Genomic DNA, 24,165 nt, shown 5'->3' with positions numbered 1-24,165 from the left:
ATCTTCTTAGCCCATGGTTCTCTTAGCCTTGAGTGCACATTAGAATCATGTTGGAAGCTTTTAAATATCCTGACTCCAAGTAAATCAGAATCTCTACAGTTGGGACTTGGGCATCATTTGGTCTTAGAGTTCCAAAGGTGATTCCAGTGGACAGCTGCAGGGAGAACCACTGTTCTAGAAGCTCCAATTGCAACTCCTTTTGAGAACCTTTAAAAAAAATATGAGTTCAACCCCTAAGGTCTGGGTAACTTGAGTTCCAGCTACTCAATTATGTTCCACCACCTTCTCCCTTTGCACAGGTGACCAGTTGGAAGCATTCTGGGACACAGTAAAGTCAAAGGGCTAAGGCAGGCTGCTTTCATAATGGGTATGTGTCTGCAGTTTGCTTTCCTTTCTCCTGTGGCAGAGCTAGAACGAGCTGGTAGGGGAGGCACTGAGCCAGCCCCATCTGTCATTTGCTTCCCAATGTGGGAGGTTCAGCAACTGTAAGACCACAAAGCCAGGCAATAAATAAGGAAACATGGCTGGGACTTTGTGCCTAGAGGAGCTCAGGAATTTGCCTACTTTTAACATGACTTAAAGCAACGGATTATAATCTCTATTTAGAAAACGGGCTAATCTAATCTGGAGCAGGTTTGTGATCAGTGGAGCTAGAGGAAGGGAGGGAGGCAGGGAGGGAATTCATCTGAATTCCAACAATGAAGGTGTTCCCCAGCAGTCCTAGCACAAGAGCAACTCACAGCATTGGACTTTCACCCTGACTCAGGCACCCTGCAGAGCTTCCCCACTTATTAAGCCTCAAACTATCAGATGAGGAGAAGTCTATCACTAACGCAGTACCCACATCACAGAGTTACATAGTGTGTGAATGGGGAAGCCAGAGTTCAAACCCAGGCTGTCTGACCCTCCTGGTCTTGAACTGACCCCCTGTGCACTCTGCACACCTTACTGTTGGAGCAATTGTGTCCTGAATGGTACCCATTCATATGTCTCAGACTCACTGGCCTCTGAGTCCTTTGAAGCAAGATTTGGCTTTCTTATCTTTGGAATCCTACAATGCTGCGGTGGTCTCCTTAGAAACAGAGGCTGAGATGGCGATTCTTGGGCAGGTGATTTATCAAGTAAGGCTCTTGGGGGAAACTGTAAGAGAATTAAAAAATGAGATAGGACAAGGGGTAACTAGGGGACCTGCCTGACGTCATGCAGAGCTCTGGAATGTAAATTGTCTCTGAGTTTGTCCCACTCAGAACCCTCAAGCTCATCCAGCCATCCTGGCCTGCAGTTCACACCCTACTGGGAAGGAGGGCATAATCTTCCAGGCAGCTCACAGTCAGGGAAAGCAATTCCAGACAAAGGGGCAGCCAACACCCAGAGCACCCAGTGCATGGTGAAAGAGAGCTAAACACTGTGCCAACAGTAACTGCTATAGTCATTAATTTAAATAAAAATGAACATATATATATATATATATATATATATATATATTCAGCATATGAGCCAAACAAAACACACCTTTTTTCCAGCCAGTGGTGGTTTTCACCCTTTCATAGAATCCAGGTGCAATGAATCAATAACTCCTTGAATTAGAAGTCATTGTGTCTACTTCAAGGCTGCTCCCCACTCCCCCACCCTCCCGAGACCTGGGCTGCCCGCTCAGATGTCAGCACATGGCCAGCACACACCCAGCCGTCTCCAGATTTCACCTGAACCACAGCACAAAATCTTAACTGAAACGCAGGCACATTCAGGGCTGTTAATTATGATGCAGCCCTACCACCAGTGAAGAGAAAATAACAAATAAGACTGGTGGACTTTTAAAGTAGCACGAAAGAGCATATTGATCCTAACTTACCTAAGAGTTGAAAATCAAATATGAGGAGGGAATCTGCTGGGCCCAAACCAGTGTGGTTGATGGACAGTGTGTCTGGTGTTCCCGTGATCTGTCACGGCTAAAGGGAGGGTTTCTTCCCTGGCTCCTCCCGTGACTCTCATATGGGTGGCTCTGGAATTGGAGCAATATTGATTTTCCTTGTTTGCTATGTACTCTCTTTTAAAAATAACTGAATGTAATCCTGTTGGGGTCAGCATAACAGGAAAATAATCATCTGTTCCTGAGGGTAAAATGAAATCTGATCCCAAAAACCACCAACATTCTATTTCAATTTTTTGGAGCAGGTTTTTTATTTTAATGATAAATTAAAGCCTTCATTATGACAAAGGTTTCACTGTCTCCTGTGGCTCAGTCTGTTAGCAGTAAGGCTGCCTGCCCAGTCTCCTTTGTTTCCAGAGACCTCTCACTTCCAATTGTTCAGGTATCATTATCAATGGAAGTGTTGTTTTTCCTCAGGTCTGCAGACATGATACAGCTTTGAATTTTTCCTTTGCAGATATTCCCATATGCTTTTTCTTTTTCTTTTTTTTTCCATTCAGCACAACATCGCAGGGATGTGCAAATGCTGGATGAGAGAGTGCTATTATGTGGGGCAGCTCGGCAGACTCTCCCCAGGCATCTCTGCTGACCTGGGGTGATTTAATGAGTGCTCCAAATGGTCCTCTGCTTATATGCACTGTCCCTAGCTGGGAAGGCTGAGTGATAGCCTCATATTAATTATCAGCTCCAGTCCATAGCCTTCTTGTTGCCATTCCTACCTACCGTGGGTCCTAAATCTGGCTGTAAATTAGAATCACCTGGGAAGGCTGTTAAAAATCTAATTCCTGGGCCATGTCTGAGACCTGCCAAATCTGAATTTACCTGAGAATGGGATTCAGGAGACTTTATTTTAATGAGCTTCCCAGCACCCAGCCCAACATGGTTCCTCAGCCTAAGGAACCATTCTGGTCTGGTTTCAGCCTAAGGTAATGTCAGCTCAAGACTTCTGGCCTGGAATAAGCCAAAATGGAAGCTCATGGAAGCAGATGAAAAGAGCTTTTGCACTCTTTTCCAAGGTCTTACAGAATGGAATGGGTGGGGATGGGATGGAGGTGCAGTGGAATGTAAACCCATGGATGGTGGTGGTTTGTTCTTTTTTTGTAATGCAAGTGTCTGATTTAAGCTTTGATTGCCAAGGCATCCATTTCAAAGAGGCACCACTTCGGAGGCAGCAATCTCGAATAAACACATTGCCAGCCATATAAGGAGATAAGGAGCCAGGCTGCCTCCTCAGGCTGAGGCTCCTTCGATTTAGAGATTTGGTTGTTTTTGATAACCGATCATTTGGGCTACCTGTCTTTCTCTTCCCCAAACTGTAAATTCTCATTCTCATGTTTTAAATTCACCAGTAGGGAGTGAGCCTGAGAAACCCTAGCTCAGGCTCTCTTTTTTTCTCTTTCTCCCTCTCTCTTTCTCTAAAATAAATAGTAAATCCTAAAAAACAAAAAATAAGAACCACAGGGCTGGTCAAACCATATCAGTTATTGATGGTCTGAGACTGGATACAAAACACATCAAATAGCTGAATTATCCTATATGCTGTTTACCTGTTCCCATTCAACCATCCATCCATCCATCCATCCATCCATCCATCAACTATTTGTTTAATCAGACATATATTGAACTCATGCTCTACTTAGAAGACCCTTGGCAATGAGGGTTCTTGGATCCACCCTCTAAGTCCTCACAGTTCCATAGTGAGGTGTTAGCCCATTGTTTTTTCTCAAGGGAAAGCTGAACTGATCTCTCTCTCTTTCTTTTTTTTTTTTTTTTATAAAAAAGGATTTATTATTTATTTGAGAGAGAGTGCAACAGGGGAGGGGCAAAGAGAGTGAATCTGAAGCAGATTCCCCACTGACCACAGAGCCCGTGGGGTTCAATCCCAGGACCCTGAGATCACAATCTGAGCTGAAATCAAGAGTCGGACACTTAACTGACTGAGCTACCCAAGTGGCCCTGAGATGATCTCTCTTCTTTTTTTAAAAAAAATTTTAATTTTAATTTTTATTTTTTTAAATAAATTTATTTTTTATTGGTGTTCAATTTGTCAACATACAGAATAACACCCAGTGCTCATCCTGTCAAGTGCCCACCTCAATGCCCGCCACCCAGTTACCCCCACCCCCACCCCCGCCCACCTCATCTTCCACCACCCCTAGTTCGTTTCCCAGAGTTAGGAGTCTTTCATGTTCTGTCTCTTCTTAAAAAGAGCAAACGAGGCTCAGCTCAGAGCCCTCACCAAGCGAGAAAAGAACACTGATTTTCTTTCTGTCATATTGATTTTTCTAAATATGGCAGATAAAACTGGGTTTTAATTTATGGCAATGACATACAACTTTCCCTTAAAATCACCTATTAATGAACAGCATCCTTGAATGATTAAAATTTAAAATTTCAAACACTGAACACCAAGTATGCATGGGGATGTGGGCCACCAGAGCCCCCCTTCCCTTCTTCTTAGCAACTGTATTCATAGGATTAAAGGCTGGAAACAGCCAAGTTGTCCATCAACACGAAGATGGATAAACACGTTCATCATCCACACTATGGAATACTGCTTGGTGATTAAAAAAAGAAAGAAAAGAAAAGAAAAGAAAACAAAAGAAAAGAAAAGAAAAGAAAAGAAAAGAAAAGAAAAGAAAAGAAAAAAAGAAAAGAAAAGAACAAAGTACTTACTGCTCCTCGAAATGACATAGATGAATCTAAAAAACATTATGCTGAATGAAAGAAATTAGACACAAAAGAGTACATATTTATGATTCTACTTATTATAAAACTGTAGCCATATCTAATCCACAGTGATATAAAGCAGGTTTTTTCTGGTGCCCTAGTCCTGGTTACGTGGGTGCAGGGTCCTTGGTCATTCACCCCTTCGTAACCAATGCCCGAGTGCTGACCCCAGGCCAGGCACTGCACTAGCTGCCATATTACATAGAGGTCCTCAGGGAGCTCACAGTCTACCAGGGATGGAAAAAAGAAGTATGAAGAGGAAGTCCAGGGGCTGTGGCACTCAGAAAAGAGTCACTGGACCCAGACTGGCAGAGAGTGGTCAGGAAACATTTTAGGAGAAAGTGAAACCTAAGATTTAGAAAAGGTAAGTCTAAGGGATGGTACAGGGCAGGTCCTTCTAGACCTGTCTGGTATGAGATTTATTTGGAGTGTAGCCTCAGAAATCAAGAGCCCACTGCACACTGATTTGCAAAAGCTGATGTGTGCCTGTGTCTCTCCTGCCTTTGTAGGTTTGGGTCATGGCCACGGAAAGCCTACAGTACCCCCCTGTCCCAGGTGGAGTCCATCCCCATAACCTCAGTTTCTGTCAATTCACCAGCAGTGCCAGCAACAGAGTCCCCCGAGGTGGATCTAAATGATTTTAAGTAAGTGCAAATGCAAAGCCAGAATGTACTTTTTTTTTTTAATAGCATTTTTTTTTTTCTCTACACTGACTTACAATCTCAAACTCATCCCTTATTTATTCATCCAGCCACTCAGTAGTCAGGAGTTTAGCGAGTGCCTTCTGTGCATGACACCCTGGACTATGCATCTGGGATAGGGTGGAAAATCATTTCTGCCCTCAGGAAGTCATCAGCTCCTGAGTCCTGGAGGACTAAGCCCTTCCCATCACATTGCCCTCTCCATCTGTCCAGGGTCTGCAGCCAGGGTCAGGTCAAGGGTAACAAGCAGAAAAGGATATGACAATTGGCCAAACAGCATATCCTCACAATAAAATGCTGCAGTAAATAATGAAGCTTAACGTTGAGAACCAGGGACACAGCAAACTGTCTGAAGAATTGCTAGAGCTTTTCATAATGTGGCCCCGGGCATAGTAGGCCAGGAAAGAGGGGTTGGATCTGTGTACAGTTGACGAGCCTGATGACCCAGACTCCGTGTTTGAGGCCAGGGAGGAACACAGCACTGCCCAGCTGACCTCTGGAGAAAAGCATCATTTGAGTGAAAACCCCATTTACCCTTTGGGGTGCAGTAGAGGGAGAGAGGAAGGTAGGGCTCTGACATAGCTGAAGACTGTGTGGTGTTGGTTACCAAATAAGTGATTCAACACATTGCGTTCAACTCTCCAGGACTATCCTCATGGATGAAGATGTTGGCTCTGAAGAAAGAGAAAACAAAAAACCTGAAGTGCCCACCATGATCATCTCAGATGTACGGTTTCCTCTCCATGCGGTGGGTTGGCAAGTCGAGGGTCCTTCCTGTAAAACAAAAACAGAGGCAGGAGCAGTGGCAAGTGTAATCCTGGGGTTTGGGTGGGATGCGGCTGTGGAACCTTATCCAGGTCGCTCCCCAACCAAACACTCACAGAACCGGCACCCCATTGAGAGCCGGATACCTCAGCAGCTAGATTTTCTCTGTAATGAAAAAGCTGGTTACCTCTAATCCGTGGCACTCTTCCCAGCCCCCAGATAATCTACAAAAGGAGAAAGGTTTTCCTCAGTAATTCCATAGTAAAAACAAGGGAGAGATCAAGGGATTTTAAAAATTCATACCCTTAAACTCTCCTTCTAGAAGAATGGCCTAAGGAAATCATTGGAGATATAAAGATTTAGGTACAAAGAAGTTTGTCACAACACTTTAGAAATAGCAAAAAATCAGAAAAATAAATTACTGTAGGTCCATGAAAATATACAATCTTTTAAAATAGGGTTTGTCTCAGTAATGGCAGAGTGGGGATAAGCAAGCATTTTTACACTTTGTGGGTAGGGTTACGAATTGGTATGGCCTCCCTGACATACAATTTGGCAAGTGTACCAAAATTTAAAATGCACAGCTCCTCTGCTAGGATACTTTACTTGAGATACACCTTTACGTTCTCATAGAGGTATAATTTTCCTTGTATACTACAGCTTTGTTGGTAAAGCAAGGAAAATTGGAAACAACTTTACTCCACCAATAGGAGACTGGCGGAATAAACCAAATTGTATCTGCACAAGGCAATACTATACATTGTTTTTTTTAATGAGGAAATTCTCTAATACTGATTTAGAGCAATCTCTGATCATTAAAACCTGCATGTTCTACATTTTTTATTTTCTTGTATTTTAATTCTAGTATAGTTAACATACAATGTTATATTAGTTTCAGGTGTACAATATAGTGATTCAACAAGTCTGTATATTACACAGTGCTCCTCATGATAAGTGTACTCTTACTCCCCAACACCTATCTTCACCCGGCCTGTCACCCACCTCCCCTCTAGTAACCACCTGTTTGTTCTCTGTGGTTAAGAATCTGTTTCTTGGTTTGTCTCTTCTTTTTCTTTGTTCATTTGCTTGCTTTCTTAAATCCCACATATGAGTGAAATCATATGGTATTTGTCTTTCTCAGACTGACTTATCTCACTTAGCATTATACTCTCTAGGTCCATCCATATTGTTGCAAATGACAAAATGTGATTCTTCTTTTTTTAAGATTTTATTTATTTATTTATTCATGAGAGACACAGAGAGAGAGGCAGAGACGTAGGCAGAGGGAGAAGCAGGCTCCCAGTGGGGAGCTAGATGTGGGACTCGATCCCAGGACTCCGGGATCACAACCTGATCCAAAGTCAGACACTTAACCACTAAGCCACCCACGTGCCCCTGTGATTCTTTTTTATGGCCACCTCTTCTTTATCTCTTCATCTATCAGTGACTACTTGGGCTGCTTTTGCAATTTGGCCCTTGTAAGTAATACTGCAATAACACAGGGGTTAATATATCCTTTTGAATTACTGTTTTCATATTCTTTGGGTAAGTATCCAGTAGTGGAATTACTGGGTGGCTCAGCAGTTGGGCATTTGCCTTTGGCTAATGATCCCAGAGTCCTGGGATCGAGTCCCACATCGGGCCTCCAGCATAGAGCCTGCTTCTCCCTGTCTGTGTCTCTGCCTCTCTCTCTCTCTGTGTTTCTCATGAATAAATAAATAAAATGTTTAGAAAAAAATAAAGTGATCCCATATTGATATGCATTTAGTTTGTTTTCAGAGTTTTGCTATTATAAATAGTGCTGCAGTAAACATCCTTGGACATATGTTTTGGGCACTTGTCCAATTATCTCCATAGGGGAAAAACTGTACTATTTTTAAGGTATAAACAATATACTTCAGTTTTCTCTCACTAGGTGGGGAGGAGCATATCAATGACCTGTTGTGAATGCTTGCTAGTTTTTCCTCACACCTCTAATTTGTAGGGATTAAAACTTAGCTCTGCTGAAACAGAAAAAACAGACCCAAACCAGAGCCAGATGGAGTTTCAGGAACCCCCATGGCTCTTTGAACGGGAAGAAATGCTGTCCATCGGGATAGAAGAGGTAAGTAACACCTCAAGGGCCCTAAAGTCAGGGGGTACTAACTCTTCTTAACAGAGCTCCTGTCTCAAGTTAGAGGTTTAAGTCTTGCCAGGCCACTCTCCCCCCTGTTGCCATCATTTATGTCCAGGGTGCTGGGCTAGGTACCTTCTGTGGAATCAAGTCAAAGTCAGGAATTCCTCTGTAAACTGAAGCTTAACCCACTCTTTGTAGGCTCATCCCCCCAATTGATGCTCTCCGACAGAACTTTTATGGATGTTTCATATTACAGGTGTTTGATATTCTGCCCCTGTATGGAGTGCTGCGGCCACATAGTAGCCACCAGATATCCGTCACCTTCTATGGACACTGTGACATCATTGCACAGGCTAAAGCCCTGTGCGAAGTGGAAGGAGGGCCCACCTATGAGATACTGCTGAGGGGAGAGGCCTCCCTGGTCAACTATTCCTTTGACACCAAGGACATTAACTATGGATTACAGGTATTGCCAGTGACAGGGAGGAGATCTCATGGCTTCGCCTTAAACATCGCACACAGTCCTGTGCTCTTACCCACCCTGGAACCCCAGATCATCGCAGTCTCACCAGCACCCCTAATCTTGATCCCCGATCCACCTCCCTAACCCTGATCATCCCACCTCCAGCTGCTGGCCAGGCATTTTCACTTGCCTCTCTCTCTCTCCTGGAATTCAGCATGTTAGATGCCTTCCCTGTCCATGCAGAAGCCCATATACCGACCTCTCTGTTTCTTTCAATAGCACTACCACCTTCTCAGTCCCTTAAGTTTACAATCTCCAAGGCATTTTCCACTGCACTCTCTCCATCACCTCCCCACATCCTTACTGGCATCCAGGCTTGCTAATTCATCAGGTAGGATCTCTCTGCCTCGGTTTGTTGTTCCTGTGGTTACTGAGGTTCTCACAGCACAGGAGCTTATCAAGCCATGCTTGAGATATAACAGCACTTCTTCTCAAACCATAACATGCATATGAGTCACCTGAGAATCTGATTCTAGTGCAGATTCAGATCCAATAGGTCTAGGATGGAGCCTCAGAATCTGCATTTCTATAAGCTCCCAGGTGACGCTGAGGACCCCATGGAAGCAAGGAATTACACCACGTTCATAGTTTCTACCACCAACCCATGTAGACAGCATTGCCCCATGGACTTTCCCAAAACTGCATTCTCATCCCATCAGTCTCAGAATAATTAGCCCCAGCAGCATTTGGGAAAGCAACATAGTATTGAGAAGAGAGTACGGTGTTGTAGTCAGAAGAACTGGGATGTTACTCACCCCAGTTCGACCTCCTAGTATGTAACCTTGAGCATATCACCTTACCTCTCCAAGCCACAGTACCCCTCAGTACCCCTATAAAATAGGGATGGGTTCACATTCCTAGATAGGAGAATGCCTCTCTCCCTAGGTGGTTGTGGTCACTTCAGTAAAATATCTGGTCAGTACTGCGCATGGGCCAGGGAAGGCCTCCAAGCCTGAGTCCCTTTCTCTGTCACCCACTGGGTCGGAGCCAAGCTCTTCCACCTGGCAGAGGGTATCCTCTATTAACTGATGCTCCTTACACACTAGATTTCATTTCTTGTCATTTCATATCATAGCCCATTCATCCATTTGTGGTCCAGCTGGTTTACCTACCAATGCTACTACTTCCCAGGCCTTTCTGCCTCAATACTTCCTTTTATATTATCCCTCTTCTCCACTCTGCCAACCCCAAGTCTACACACACTGTAAGACTCAGCTCAGTCTCCATACTTGAGTTTTCTTTCTCTTACTTTGCATTCTCTTGGCATGTAAGTATATTCTTTGCTGTAATGTACATTCTAATTTTCGTTTTGGAAAAATTGTTAATTCTATGTCTGTACATCTCCTTTTCCCAATTAGATTTTATGTAATGTACTCAGAGACCCTATTTCATGCCAAATTTAATGGGAATTAACCCCCCTGCATTATATAGCTATTGCATATATAATTACTGAATTGCGTGTGTGTATGTGTGTTTATAGGTTAAAGATTGTGCCTAAAAACAAATTCACCCAACACCTATTGGGACTTTGTCCATTGAGTTGACCAAATAGAATTCTCTTTCATTCCTTATCTCCAGGGTCTTCTGGGCAATTGATTCTGGCTCAGCTCAGAGTATATTCTTTGAAGCAGCCCATCCTTGCCCTAGCTTATCCTGAGAACCCCTGAAGTGGCCTCAGTTTGTAGTTATCAGACCTGCTGATTAGCTGCTGAGTTATGTTAGTAAAATCTCCGCAAAAAGGGCATGCCTTGCCTATTACTTCCATGTCTTTCTATATAAATAGAAAAAAAATGAATTCTGAACATAAATTGTATCCAAAGAGTAAATAAATATTAGTCTAGGAAAGCTTACTTTTAAGATCTTCTGTTATCAGTTCTTTGTGAGTGAAGTGGGTGAGGTGCTCAGGGTCAGACCTCCCCACATACGGCCCCACTCACCTGAATTAGTTGTTAGAAGAGCTAACCTGGAGCCAGGTTTGCAGGATCTGCTGCTCCTCCGGCTCCAGTGGCCACCTTATAGCGATAGTGAAATGTGGATTGCCCAGTGTCTATATCATGAAAACTGAAATCCGTGTCCATGAGACTTATTTGTCCGTTCACCTTGGTGGGGATGATAGCAGCATCCCAAAGGGTGTCCACCAGCAGTTCCTCTTCTCCTCTCAAGCTGTTCAATCGCGTCACGGAGAATGAAATCACACTGAAGAATACTGGCAAAGTTGGCTTTGAGTTCAAGGTTCTGACTGACCACCTATCTTCACCAGACAACCTTCTGCCCGGAGTGCCCCTAATCCTGCCCCTCTCGGTGAGTAGCCTTCTTGCCCACAATGGCCATGTGGCAGTGATAGGAAGGACCCCCAAGTTCGAACCCACAAGCTGCACCCCCGTGGCACATGGGGTTATGCTAAACATTCACTGCTAGGATTATGGGTGTGATTTTTTTTTAAAGATTTTATTTAGTTATTCATGAGAGACACAGAGTGAGAGAGGCAGAGACACAAGCAGAGGGAGAAGCAGGCTCCATGCAGGGAGCCTGATGTGGGGCTCGTGGGACTCGATCCCAGACTCATGCCCTGGGCCAAAGGCGGCGCTAAACCGCTGAGCCACCCGAGCTGCCTGCGATTTTTTTTTTTTTAACAAAAAAATAGAGTCCTCAGAAGCAATTAAAAATAAATAAATAAATCCAAGCACTTTACTCATTTATTAAACAAGTATTTATTGAGTCTTGCATTAGCCAGACACTCTTCAGGCACCAGGGGTTCCCCTTATGAACAAGACAATATATAACCCCACGGGTTTGTTTGTTTGTTTGTTTGTTTGTTTCATGATTATAAGAATGATTTGTTTCCACTCACGTCCTCACACTTCTCTTGTTAATTCCTTGAAGCCAAGGGCCTCTTCCCCTCTTGGACTTATCATTTCCTTTTCAAAATACAGTTTTATTCCGCATGTATGTATCCTTAAACTACTTTCAATTTATTAATCTTTCAAAACTTTTAAGCACCTGCTATGACCAGGCATAGCACTGGGAATAGTATAGTATAGTGAACAAAACAGACAAATATACTTAATCCCCAAACTTGGAAGTTTTGTCTTAACAGATTTTGCTCTATCTTGAGTTTTATGAAAATGGCATCAGTAATGTAATCTCGTGCCTTTTGCTTTCTTTCATACAATATTGTGTGTCTAAGACTAGTGCACATTGTTGCATGTAGTTGTAGTTCATTTGTTTTCACTATTAGATAATATCCCTTCTATAACTATATTGAAAGCATTTTTTTCCTGTCAAAGCATATTTGGGATTTTTTCCCCTAAAATTTTGCTATTAGAAACAGTCCTGCCACAAATATTCTCATACCTGTCTCCTGTCTACAGATAGAAGCATTTTCTTAGGGACTTTTCCTAGGAGTGAAATTTCTGGGTCATGGGCTGCACATATGTTCAATTTGATAGAACGACACTAAAACATTTTTCATAGTGTTTTTTTTTCCTCATTGGCATTCCCACCAGACACAAATAAGTTTCTTTTGATACATATTCTCACCAAAATTTGGTACATTTTGGCAATATGTAGTTTAAAAAATTCATCACAATCCTAGTTTCATTTTCCTGATTGCTTACAAGGATGAGCATCTTTTACTGCATTTATTCGCCATTCGTATTTCCTCTTTTATGAAATACCTGTCCACATATGCTACCTAGTGTTCTGTGACTCACCTGTCACTTTCTCATAGCTTCATATGAATGAATGGAGAATAACCAGCACAATAGACCTGTGGGACTGTCTTGCCCATTAAATCTCCAGAAGCAGGGTCCATTGTAAATATTAACATTCTCTCTGGTCTTTCTGCTATGTAGGGTTTTATTAGTTCAAATGAGGAGCAGGTGTTGAAGGTGTATTACTTACCTGGAGTACCTGAGATCTTTCAAAGGAGTTTCCAGATACAGATTGCCCACCTGGACCCAGAAAATATCACTCTGCATGGAGAGGGGATCTTTCCCCGAATCTGCCTTGATCTCCCCAGGAAACTCCAAGGTATTACTACCCACTCTAGTATTTTCCCACTGGGGGACAAAAGATGCATTTTGCTTGTTTATTTGAAGGTTAATTGGCACTCACTTTATTTGCTTGGCAGTCCTCACTGGTTTTATTCTGTGTGATTCCACAATTGCAGATAAAACAACAGTAACAACAACAACAACAAAACAAATCAAGTTGAAATTGACCTGATAACTTGAGCTTAATATAACAGGATATGGTCTATGGCAGTCCTAAAATTAAGACCCCTGGCCAATTTTGCCATCAGTGAATTGTATAAGAGGGATCAAGGAGTTGTAGTTGAAAGGCCTTTTCCTACAGCACACAAACCTTCCAGCCACAATCTCTCCCTGAATTGTCCTTATGTGGCACACTCACAGAGGCCATTGAGAGGCTAAGGCTGATTTTACTCCAAGGAGTAGAATTTGCAAAACATAACCTGTACAGAAAGGTAACCAAGGTTCTGACCCCTTCCTTATTTTGGCATTACACACTTTAGAGACTGACTTAGACTTTTATTAGTTGTCTGCCCACAGGCTTAGAGATTTCTCACAGAGGAAGACATAGACATGGCCAAAAAAAACTTTCCCTCTTGACAGCAGGTGAGCCAGTGACTTTAGGGCTCAGGGGAAAAGGAATGGCTGATTACGAGGGCTTAGTCTGAAGCTGTCTGTGAAAAAACTTCAAGGAGCTTCAAGGAAACACGAAGAAGAGACAGGCTTGTCTTAACCCTTTATCCTGTACCCCATGCCAGGGAGAAAAAGCCACAGAGTCCATAGCTAAGAACAGCTCAGCTAAGTTTTGAGATTTGCCAAGATGGGAGTCTTCTAGTCCAGAGGAATGGCTCCACAGGCTAGATGTTACCAGAGAAACCTTGGCTAAGCCTGTGGGCAGACAACTAATAAAAGTCTAAGTTAGTCTCTAAAGTGTGTAATGCCAAAATAAGGAAGGGGTCAGAAACAAGCACATGAGAAAATGCTCCGCATCACTTGCCATCAGGGAAATACAAATCAAAACCACAATGAGATACCACCTCACACCAGTGAGAATGGGGAGAATAACAAGGCAGGAAACCACAAATGTTGGAGAGGATGAGGAGAAAAGGGAACCCTCTTGCACTGTGGGTGGAAATGTGAACTGGTGCAGCCACTCTGGAAAACTGTGTGGAGGGTCCTCAAAGAGTTAAAAATAGACCTGCCCTATGACCCAGCAATTGCACTGCTGGGGATTTACCCCAAAGATACAGATGCAGTGAAACGCCGGGACACCTGCACCCCGATGTTTCTAGCAGCAATGTCCACAATAGCCAAACTGTGGAAGGAGCCTCGGTGTCCATCGAAAGATGAATGGATAAAGAATATGTGGTTTATGTATACAATGGAATATTCCTCAGCCATTAGAAATGACAAATACCCACCATTTGCTTCGACGTGGATGGAACTGGAGGGTATTATGCTGAGTGAAGTAAGTCAATCGGAGAAGGACTAACGTTATATGGTCTCATTCATTTGGGGAATATAAATAATAGTGAAAGGGAATAGAGGGTAAGGGAGAAGAAATGGGTGGGAAATATCAGACAGGGAGACAGAACATGGAAGACTCCTAACTCTGGGAAACGAACTAGGGGTGGTGGAAGGGGAGGAGGGCGGGGGGTGGGGGTGACTGGGTAGCGGGCACTGAGGGAGGCACTTGACGGGATGAACACTGGGTGTTATTCTGTATGTTGGCAAATTGAACACCAATAAAAAATAAATTTATTATTTTTTTTAAAAAGTGAAAGTTTTTGCCACTTAAAACCCAGTGCCCAGCTGGCCTCATTAAGCAGTAAACATGTTTGGCCAGCAGAGGGCTTTCAAAGAATTTGAATCTGAATATGATTTGTTCTGAATACTACTGCTTGGGTCTCCTGTGCTCCAGTTCATTACAAGTTCAGTGCTTCCTATTGTTCCATCATAGGCACTTTAATTTCTCTGTCTACCTTGTTCCTCAAGCATTTGAATTTGCACTGACTTACTGGTGAATTTGGGTGTCTGAAAGTCTCTCCACTGATTGCCAATATCCCTGACTCGGGCTTGTAGCTTGTTTAGTTGCAGTTATAGTTGCAAATATAGTCCTTTTGTTTACTGAGATTTAATAAACATGCAAAGTGACTTAAAGGATGACTGGCAATCTGAGTGTGTCCAGCATGGAGGGGACTTCCCAAGTCATAGGGCATTCAGCGCTAGACCCCAAAAAGCACCAGGCCAGCTGGGGTCTGATTGATCACCCTATGAGGGACTTAGGATGTTACTGCCAGCAAGTTGTTGAGAACCAGCTAGGAACTCGCTATAACATGATCTCATGAACTTCAGTGGGGTCTCTAATACAAACTAAACTCACTCACAAACTACATCCACTCTCTGCAGCAGAGAAAACATGGTAGACAAAGCACCAGAAAGTTAACTTCCTTTCTCACTTTATGGATCCTGAGCTGACAGTCTGCATTTTAGGCATAATTCATGTGTTTCTAATCATCCTGATTTCCTTCTCCTTCCAATCTCACAGGAAATGAAAAGTATGAAGCCTTCTTGAATCAGGCCAGAAAAAACCTAGAGAAAGAGAACAAATATGAAATACTCAATCACTTAGAGACAACTGAGGAAATGCCTGAGGATGAATCTTTTGAGGTAAGATTAGCTTCAGCCTGCACAGAATAAATGTGGCAGAAGAACAGTAGGTGCAAAGGCCCAGGGACAAGAAGGACATGGTATCTTTGGTATCTCATGGAGAAAAAAATAGAGCTAGAGCAAAGAAGGGGAGAGGTAAGGAGCCCCCTAGGGAACCTATTAAAGGTTTTGAGCTTTATTCTGAGGGTAACAGCAAGTCACTGAAGTGTTTCAAGTGGAGCCTTGGGTAATCGGATTTGGATCTTTAAAAAATCTCTCTGGCTGCCTTGTGGGGCTCTGAGAAGCTTTCAGGGGCTTGGGGGGTGGTGAGAGTAGATGTGCTGAGATGTGCTCATTTTTTTTTTAAAGCAGATGGAGTAACTCTAGATGAGAGGTGGTAGATGTGTAAACAAGGGTGATGACACAAGGTGGTTAGTGATCAAGGATTGGTTGGATGTGGGGGTGAGGCAGAAATGATACCCCCTTCCCATCAGAGTCTTGCTTGGATGACAAAATAAGGAGGGGGCACTGAGATGGGAGACTAAGGAAGGGAAGCAAGTCTGGGAGGAGGGGAGGAAGGGAAATGAGCTCTGAGGGTTCGTTGTTACACACAAGATTTCTGAGCATTATCCAAGTGAGGCTCGAACAGGGAGGTGGACCCACTGCTATGGACCTGAGGAGAGTGATGGACTGGAGAACGTGCTCTGAGTTACCAGATGGTCATTATAATCACAGGAAATGTGAGATTCCCTGGAAAGTGTACTGAGTGAACAGGAGAGTGGAGTCAGAGTAGAGCCCTCTAGTCCCCACCAGCTAAGTGGCAACTAGAAGGGGCAGCCGAAGAAGAAGTTCAGTGTGGTGCCTCCAAGGTGGGAGCCAAGCCAAGAGTTGGTCGAGAAAGAGAGAAAGCGAGAGAGAGAAGGCGCGAGTGCCCCAGCTTGTAAATAAAGGCTGCCCCTTGTGGTGGGAAGTGAAAGCCAAATCCCAAAATGTCCTTCATCACCATTCCCTGAAATTCTCTTAACAGTCCATTCCTGATCATGAGGGTTGCTTTCTCCCTGTGCTCATCTTTAAAATGTAAATGTGCATGAGAATATGGTCCTGAGGAAGAATTATTTATGTAGCTAGAGAGCCCTTAGGCTGGTTAAGAGCGGTGTCACTGGGGACACTGGGAGCCCCAAAGGCCGCTAACAGTGACTTGTTTTGCAGAATTTGAAAGTGTACCTTAGCTCCAAGGATGATCATAATTAATAACATGTGCTTCCATTTATTGAACTGTTGCCCAGGCCTGTGTCACACTACAGACCTGTATTATTATTTCATCAACCCCTCCCACAATGGGGAAAGTGGTGCCATTATTGTCCTAATTTTACAGTTTTACAGGATCTGTGGAAGTGAAATGCATGTCCCCAGGTAGGCAACAGAGCTAAGATTTGAATCCAGGGCTGTCCAACTCCTAAGACTGTGTTTTTAGCCCCTGTTCTCTCCCATTGGGCCCATCTGTCCATACAGGCAGCAGTGAGTCTCTACTGTGGTCAGCACGTTTCTAGGTGGCTCCTCAGCGGAGCCTTAGCACAAGTGTCTCTGGCAGCCCTCCAGACCTGGGGTGGGCCTTCTGAGAATGTGGTGAAGGCCCAGGCAGAGCGAGCTCCTCCTCCTGCACAAGACGGCAGTTGACCTCTCCTGGCTCAGGAGCAAACACAGGGTTGGCTGTGCTAGCACCGGGATGACTGGGTACACCTGTCAGTGAGGCATGCTATTCTCCCGCTTTGTCACCCCTGCCTGTGGTCTCATTACTGGCCACTCTACACATTAACCTTCCCTGCCTGGCCCCTGATTTATGATTTGAGCCTTTAGGAACAGTATTTCTCAACCTTTTTTTCACTATCACCTCCCAAGACATTTTTTCCTAATACCCCATGAAATATTTTTATTATATATAAAAAAGCATAATGTCTTTGAATAGCTTGATGTTAAATATTTTTAACTTTTTATTTTGAAGTAATTAAAGATTCACAGAAGTGGCAAAAAATTTGTTTTTCCCCATGATAACATCTTAAATAACTTATAAGATGTAGTATAATATCAAAACCAGGAAATTGTCGTTGGTACAAGCCACAGAGCTTATTCAGATTTCAATTTTTTATGCACTAATTTGTGTGTGTGGTGTGGTTCTATGTAATTTTTTTGCACGTGCAAGTTTATTTATTTATTTTTTTTTTCGTGCAAGTTTATATAACCCCCAACACAATTAAGGTACAGAATTGTTCCATCACCACAAAGATCCCACGTGCTTGAGGAAATACAATTAAAAACAAAATCTCCTGCCAACCCAGAAAATCTCTCCACAGAGGTAGAAGAGAAAGAAAACAATTTCATTGTTGAATAAGCATTAAACCAGAATGTGATCCACATTTCAGGCAATTCACTACAAGATTGTAAAGAGAGAAAGAAGTCTCAGCCTTTTATGTAACCAAACATACGACCCAATACATACATATTCTTGAGGTAAACACTAACTAGTCCTCAAGTAAGAACTATAGCTAACTAAAACTAGTCCTCAAGTAAGAGAACTTGGCAGCACCATCCGTCACACATAGTTCATCCTAAATTCACATGGTAATCGGGGTGACCATCTGCACTGGATAATTGGCTTTATCCAGAGGGAAACCTCTCATGTGTGAATGACAGGACCCTCTGAAGTCAGGCTCCACCTCTCATAGAAACTGGGGATGGGACCTCTATCTTACCTGGTGATCGCATTTCAAAAAGAAGGTTCCTGGGGCCTTGATGAAGACACTCGGGTTATAAAGCTATGGCTTTATGTAGGCTTATGTAGGCTTTAAAAAGTTTTATATGCATTTCAGAAAAACAGAGAAATAACTCATACGTTTTCTTTTTTTTTTTTTTAAGATTTTATTTATTTATTCATGAGAGACGCAGAGAGAGAGGCAGAGACACAGGCCAAGGGAGAAGCAGGATCCATGCAGGGAGCCTGGTGTGGGACTTGATCCCGGGACTCCAAGATCACACCCTGGGCCAAAGGCAGGCACTAAACTGCTGAGCCACCCAGGGATCCCCACTCACAAGTTTTCTAAAGTAACTGTTCTAAGGGAGACAGAACATGAGAGACTCCAAACTCTGGGAAACAAACTAGGGGTGGTAGAAAGGGAGGTGGGCGGGGGGTGGGTGACTGGGTGACAGGCGCTGAGTGGGACACTTGATGGGATGAGCACTGGATGTTATTCTATAAGTTGGCAAATTGAACACCAATAAAAAATAAATTTTTTTTTGAACTGGTGAAAAAATAAATTTATATTTAAAAAAAAGTAAGTGTTCTAAGAAAAGGGAGGAGGGAGAAGTCTCTCCCCTTATTTTCAACAAGGAGAACTAAACCTTTGATTTTTCATTTGTATTTGGCCTTATAAGCTGCTTCTTCATAGCGACCCCCAATCTACCATCCCTAACCCCTGGCAACTACTATAGCTCTCCATCTCTATACTTTAGTTATTTCAAGAATATTTTGTAAGCAGAATCATACAGCATATAACTTTTTGAGACTGGCTTGTTTCATTGAGAGTAATGCCCTTGAGATCCATTCATATCAATAGTTCTTTTTCATTGTTGAGTAGTATTCCAGGATGTTGATATACCAGTTTCTTTACTCTACCCACCCATCCACCCACCCCCATGAAAATTTTAATATCACAAATATACTGTATATCTCTTTATGTACTGTGGCCCTCTCTGGAAGGCCACAAATCACTGTAATATCTATAACTTTTTCATTCCCCCTTCCATGAAGCAATTCTTTCCCTCTTCGTGGTGACTTGCCCCCATTGAGAATGCATGTTCTAGAAGAATTTGCTCACTTGCTCTTCTCTCTTACTCCAGGTAAGTCCTCAGCTCCAGATGGAAGTAGAGCGACTTATAGTCCAAGGATATGCCATGGAACATCAGAAAACAATTATCCCCGATTCTCCAGATGACTTCAGCTATCGGAGTTGTTGCAAACTAGCCAAGTGAGTGTCCTTCTATGTTGGGTTTGTTTCAGAAGGCAGCAGAACAAACAGTGTCACCTGCCAAAATGCTGCTTCAGTTAATTAATGGTTGATCATCTAGAAATGAAATCCATTTGCCTCCTGTATCTGCCATCCTCTAGCATCCAGCCACCCAGGAAGATCTCTGCCTCTGAAAATCAGAAACTTCTGGCTTTACCTAAAGGAGAGGCCTGGTTTCAGGTTCATGAGGGCACATGCTGAATGTGTTTTGAGATAATGACTGAAACAGCAGTGTGGACTCCTGGGAGAGGGAGTATCTTGTGCCTAGGCTCCTCTCTGGAAGGTGGTTCTTCTCCACTCCCAAAGACAGAATTGTGACAGGATATGGAAGAGAACAGCACAGTTGCTCTTTTGGAAGAGTGACTGGTAAAGAGAACTTGTTAACTGTTTCAGAGTCCAGCTGCCAGAGTATATCCTGGACTTTGGCTACATCATCTTTGGTGACGTCCGAACACACATCATCAAGATCACCAACACCAGTTACTTCCCAGTGTCCTTCCACGCAGAAAAGCGTGTCCTTCATGACACAGGTAATCAGGCTAGGAAGATGGTTTCCTCTTGTGCTTTGTCATTTCCAACAAGGTGCCCATCTGTACTGTTCTTCTAGAGTAGTGTTCATGCTTCTTCTGGGATCAGCTGAAAGAATTCTTGGGCCATTAATCGATACTTTGAATGGTCATCCTGCCCCAGGAGGGCTCTGTCTTCAGCAGCTTTTCTTTGCCATTTCTCTTTCCCACAAAGAAATTTTGTTTATCTTGGTCCAGGCTTCAGTACTGAGTTAGATCGTGTAAAGAATCTGCCCTACTGTGAAACGGAAACATTTGAAGTGAAATTTGACCCACAAGGGGCCAGTCTTCCTGTTGGAAACAAAGAGGTCATTCTGCCCATCAAGGTAAGATGCACTACTGGGCCCAGCCAATTATCCCCAACTACCAGCTAGGCTTGCCAGTTACCTTAGGATGATCCAGTTGCCATTTCAGGGCCACGATTCTTCCCTCAACCCCCTGCCGTGTGGTAACAGCAACTCTATGCCTGTTCTAGGTGATTGGAGGGCCAACAGTTCATATCTGTCTCCAAGCCAAGGTGACCATTCCCACTATGACACTGTCTTGTGAAAAAGTGGAGTTTGCCACAATTCAGTGTGGACAATGCCTCGTGGAAACAATTCAGTTTTCTAATCCTCTCCAAGTCCCTTGTGAATGGTTCGTCCACAGCCATGAGCCAGTTAACAAGGTAAATGAGATGTGGCCCATCGGTCCCCCTTTTCCATCTCTATTTCTATTTTGGCCAGATTTATAATTCTAGGCCTTCAGTTTTTCATTATTTCAGTCTTTTGCTCAAGACTTGCAGTGACAGCTATTGCTTCCTAAATATAGTCTAGGTCATTAGCCCCACATTCAAAGACTTACCAGGCTACGCTGGTGGATGTCCTGCTCATTTCTGTAGCCCTGACATCTACACATTCCTTGACACCTGGAAGGGACTCAGTAAATGTAGGCTGAGTGAGTGGAAGATGGAATAAATCCAATTTCCATAAAAGATTATCCAATTGTCTAATATCTATCAACCAGCTGGAGAAACATATGCCAAAGTACTTACGACGGAAACTGCATGCTGAATTAAAGCCAAAGACACGCATCTTTGAGATCCAGCCCACTTCTGGGATCTTGGATCCTGGTGAGAGATCCAACGTCCAAGTGAAATTCATGCCTAAAGAAGAGGTGAGCTTTAAAGAAATATGATTTCATTCAGACTCTCTGGGTTTCTTTGAGCTTTACTTGATGAGGCAGGTGTCCAGGGAAATTTTGAGTGACCTTTGTCTTGCTATTGTGACAAGGATACCCAGTGCTTGTTTCATGTAGGAGCTGTGTGGCCTGCAAGTTAAGAGCACCAGCTCCAGAATCAGATCTATCTAGCACATTGACTTTTATCAGCAGACCTGGGTGAGTGGCCTTCTGCCTCTGTACTTAGAGACTGCATGGCTTTCAATAAATTACTTAGCCTCTAAACCTCAGTCTGCTCATAGGTACAATGAAAAATAGTAATATCACACATTAGAAATCCCTTATTGCAATTCTAAAATCCAATAAACTCCAGAAACTGGGGGGGGGGGGAGGGTGGATTTCATAAGTTTCAGACTCAGATTCATTTGGTAGAAAAATCTCATCCAAACTGACATGAGACTACTTAACCTTTATTTATTTCACTTAGTTTGCACAAACATCACAACTGCAGAAATATCAGTATTTGATTTTCAGGGACATGTCTTAGCCCCTGCTGAGGATATATGTAGCAGAGAGTCTGTGCACTGCATTTACTTTTTTAGAAATCTCAATTTGCAAGCATCTGGCTCCTAGGGTTTCAGCTAAGACAGTATCAACCTGCCATACCTACTTCCTAGGGTCATTTTGAATATTAAATGAATTGATGTAAATAAAACGCATAGCATACTGCTCAAAATGCAGTATCTCAATAACTATTTACTGCTATCATCAGTAGTTGGGATAATAACAAGTATTTCCTGGTAGATGTACTCCATGGACCTCACAGACATTTCTTTTTTGAATGCCATTAGCACAAAACTACTCCTAGCAAAGATGACACAGTAAAAATAAAATCCTAGAGCCAGAGAGGATCTCAAGAGGTTACACTGTAAAGACTTGTGCTCAGAGCCTAAGGCATTAGAGAGATGCTTTCTCTTCTTTATTCTTTTAAAAGAAAAAAATCGATGTGGGTTTTATAGAATACCTACAGTTAACTCCTATTTTCCTGGTAATGGAAATGCTTTGAAGAAATGCTGAAGAGTCTGTAGTGAGAAAGAAAAGTGAATGACTTCATATCTGATTCTAAAATAAAGCCCCTGTTTCATTCTCAAAATCTCCCCAACCCTTTGAAAAGAAAAGATAATTAATATGTTTGTCATTCATAGGGTCTTAACACTGTTAGGGAGTTTACCGTGAGGTTGCCAAGATTTTGGATATTTTACTAAATGAGAGACATATCAGAAAATAGTTTTTTAAAAAAATAGATTTGTTCAGGTGGTTCCATAAATGTTGAGTTGGAGCTAGTCAAAGTTAATAAAATGTTTCTACCAACTGGGAGAGGAATTTATTGGCTATATACAAGGAACCCATACATTCTACATCTGTATCTCCTTCAGCATCAGAAGCACAAAAGAAATCACTGATGTTATAATATATGTTCAGAATACTCTGTTAGAAAACAAAAAAATAAATAAAATGTCTTAGAAACATTTTCATAAAACAATTAAAATATAGAAGCTTACTTAGATCAGAAGGTGCTAAGACCATCACCATATAGAAAATTCTTGTAGGCAATAATTCATTCTCTTAATGTCTCCAGTGATATTTTCTGGGTGTGTATGTATGTCCATCCATATTCTATCCATCTGATTTTCCTTCTTGAGCTAAGATACTAAGGAGCTTTTCAAATCATGAAGCCAATCACGGCCTCCAGACCCAAGCCATGAACCTAATTATATCAGAATGATTTGGGCATGTGGTTAAAAATGTAGATTTCCCAGCCTTACCCAGTCACTATCAAGTCAGGATCTCTAGGGATGGGGCCTATGAATCCACACTTTTGGTAGGTTCCCCAGTAAAACCAGATTAGGGTGGTTGGTATCACTATCAATTGGTATTCAGACTGTAAATATATCTGATAAACTGATGCTCTCGCTGACCATCTCTGCCCTGCTGCTTAACTGTATCTTCAAACAATAAAAATATGTTAATTCAGATTCTACAAGAAATGGACTTGGAGACAAGGATTCAAGGGCAAGCAGATTAATTGGGAAGTGTAGGGAACATTGATGGAGAAGGTGGTCAGGGAAAGGAAGGCAGCTAATAGGGTATGCAAGTGAGCTAGCTGCCTTGGAGACTAAAACATAATCCTACTGGGAAACTCTAAGGAAATAGACAAAATGCACATTTCAGAATTATTCCTTCCGAAGAGCAAGGGACCTGCGGTATTTATGTGGTATTTCCCAAGTCATTGATTGAAGATTGCTCCCAGAAGATGTTAGTCCCCAGCATTTCTCCCCTGCCCTGGCCTGCCCAGAGGCAGTAGGGCCCATGAAATGAGAGCCCAGATGTGCAGACAGTGACCCATCTGACCCCACTGGAGGGTCTGAAGGATATGAGTGTTGACATCCAGAGGTCCTCTACGAGTGATGAAGCACTTGGTACAGTGCCTGGCATGCTGGAGACCTGGTATTAATACAGTAATACAAATTGGTCTCATGCAATTTTACATGAAAAGTTTTCTCTCTTAATCTCAGTAGCTTCAGTTTTGTCTCCACAGTGGTTTTCAGATTTACATGGCATGTAATAACAACAACAAAAGTTAAGATTTTGTTTTGTTTTTACATTTTCCAGAAATTCTATAGCCAAACCCTGGTGTTCCAGATTGCCCAGAGTGCTCAGAAGCTTACGCTGCTGGCACAGGGGCAAGGTCTAGAGCCACACTTGGAATTTAGTCCTTCAATTCTGGAGCTGGGACCACTGCTGCCTTATGCACCTGGAGATGAAGCTGAGGTGGTGGTGAAGAATCCCTGTGGCTTTCCCATTGAGTTTTACTCCTTAGAATTTGACCAGCAATATCTCATAGAAGAGAAGGTGAGCAGAGGCCAAAACCAAA

The 24,165-nt window shown here is 42.8% G+C and overlaps 1 protein-coding gene across 6 annotated transcripts in view; it reads left to right on the top strand.

Moving 5' to 3' along the window:
- Positions 1-24,165, top strand: part of HYDIN (HYDIN axonemal central pair apparatus protein) — a 389,826-nt gene that overhangs the window by 239,380 nt on the left and 126,281 nt on the right. For 5 of the 6 annotated variants that reach the window (XM_038538390.1, XM_038538392.1, XM_038538393.1 and 2 more), the window contains 13 exons: positions 5,170-5,304; positions 6,007-6,109; positions 8,111-8,230; positions 8,499-8,708; positions 10,929-11,066; positions 12,620-12,797; positions 15,345-15,466; positions 19,340-19,467; positions 19,900-20,036; positions 20,271-20,398; positions 20,548-20,739; positions 21,078-21,227; positions 23,904-24,143. In XM_038538390.1, the coding sequence (XP_038394318.1) occupies positions 5,170-5,304; positions 6,007-6,109; positions 8,111-8,230; positions 8,499-8,708; positions 10,929-11,066; positions 12,620-12,797; positions 15,345-15,466; positions 19,340-19,467; positions 19,900-20,036; positions 20,271-20,398; positions 20,548-20,739; positions 21,078-21,227; positions 23,904-24,143 (1,981 nt within the window). The remainder of the gene's footprint in view (positions 1-5,169; positions 5,305-6,006; positions 6,110-8,110; positions 8,231-8,498; positions 8,709-10,928; positions 11,067-12,619; positions 12,798-15,344; positions 15,467-19,339; positions 19,468-19,899; positions 20,037-20,270; positions 20,399-20,547; positions 20,740-21,077; positions 21,228-23,903; positions 24,144-24,165) is intronic. The other variant, XM_038538391.1, reaches the window with a different exon arrangement.

The sequence above is a fragment of the Canis lupus genome, chromosome 5 (assembly GCF_011100685.1).
Source record: "Canis lupus familiaris isolate Mischka breed German Shepherd chromosome 5, alternate assembly UU_Cfam_GSD_1.0, whole genome shotgun sequence".
NCBI classification, from domain to species: domain Eukaryota; kingdom Metazoa; phylum Chordata; class Mammalia; order Carnivora; family Canidae; genus Canis; species Canis lupus.
The sequence above is the reverse complement of the archived record's forward strand: the minus strand, read 5'-3'. Positions and strand labels throughout refer to the sequence as shown.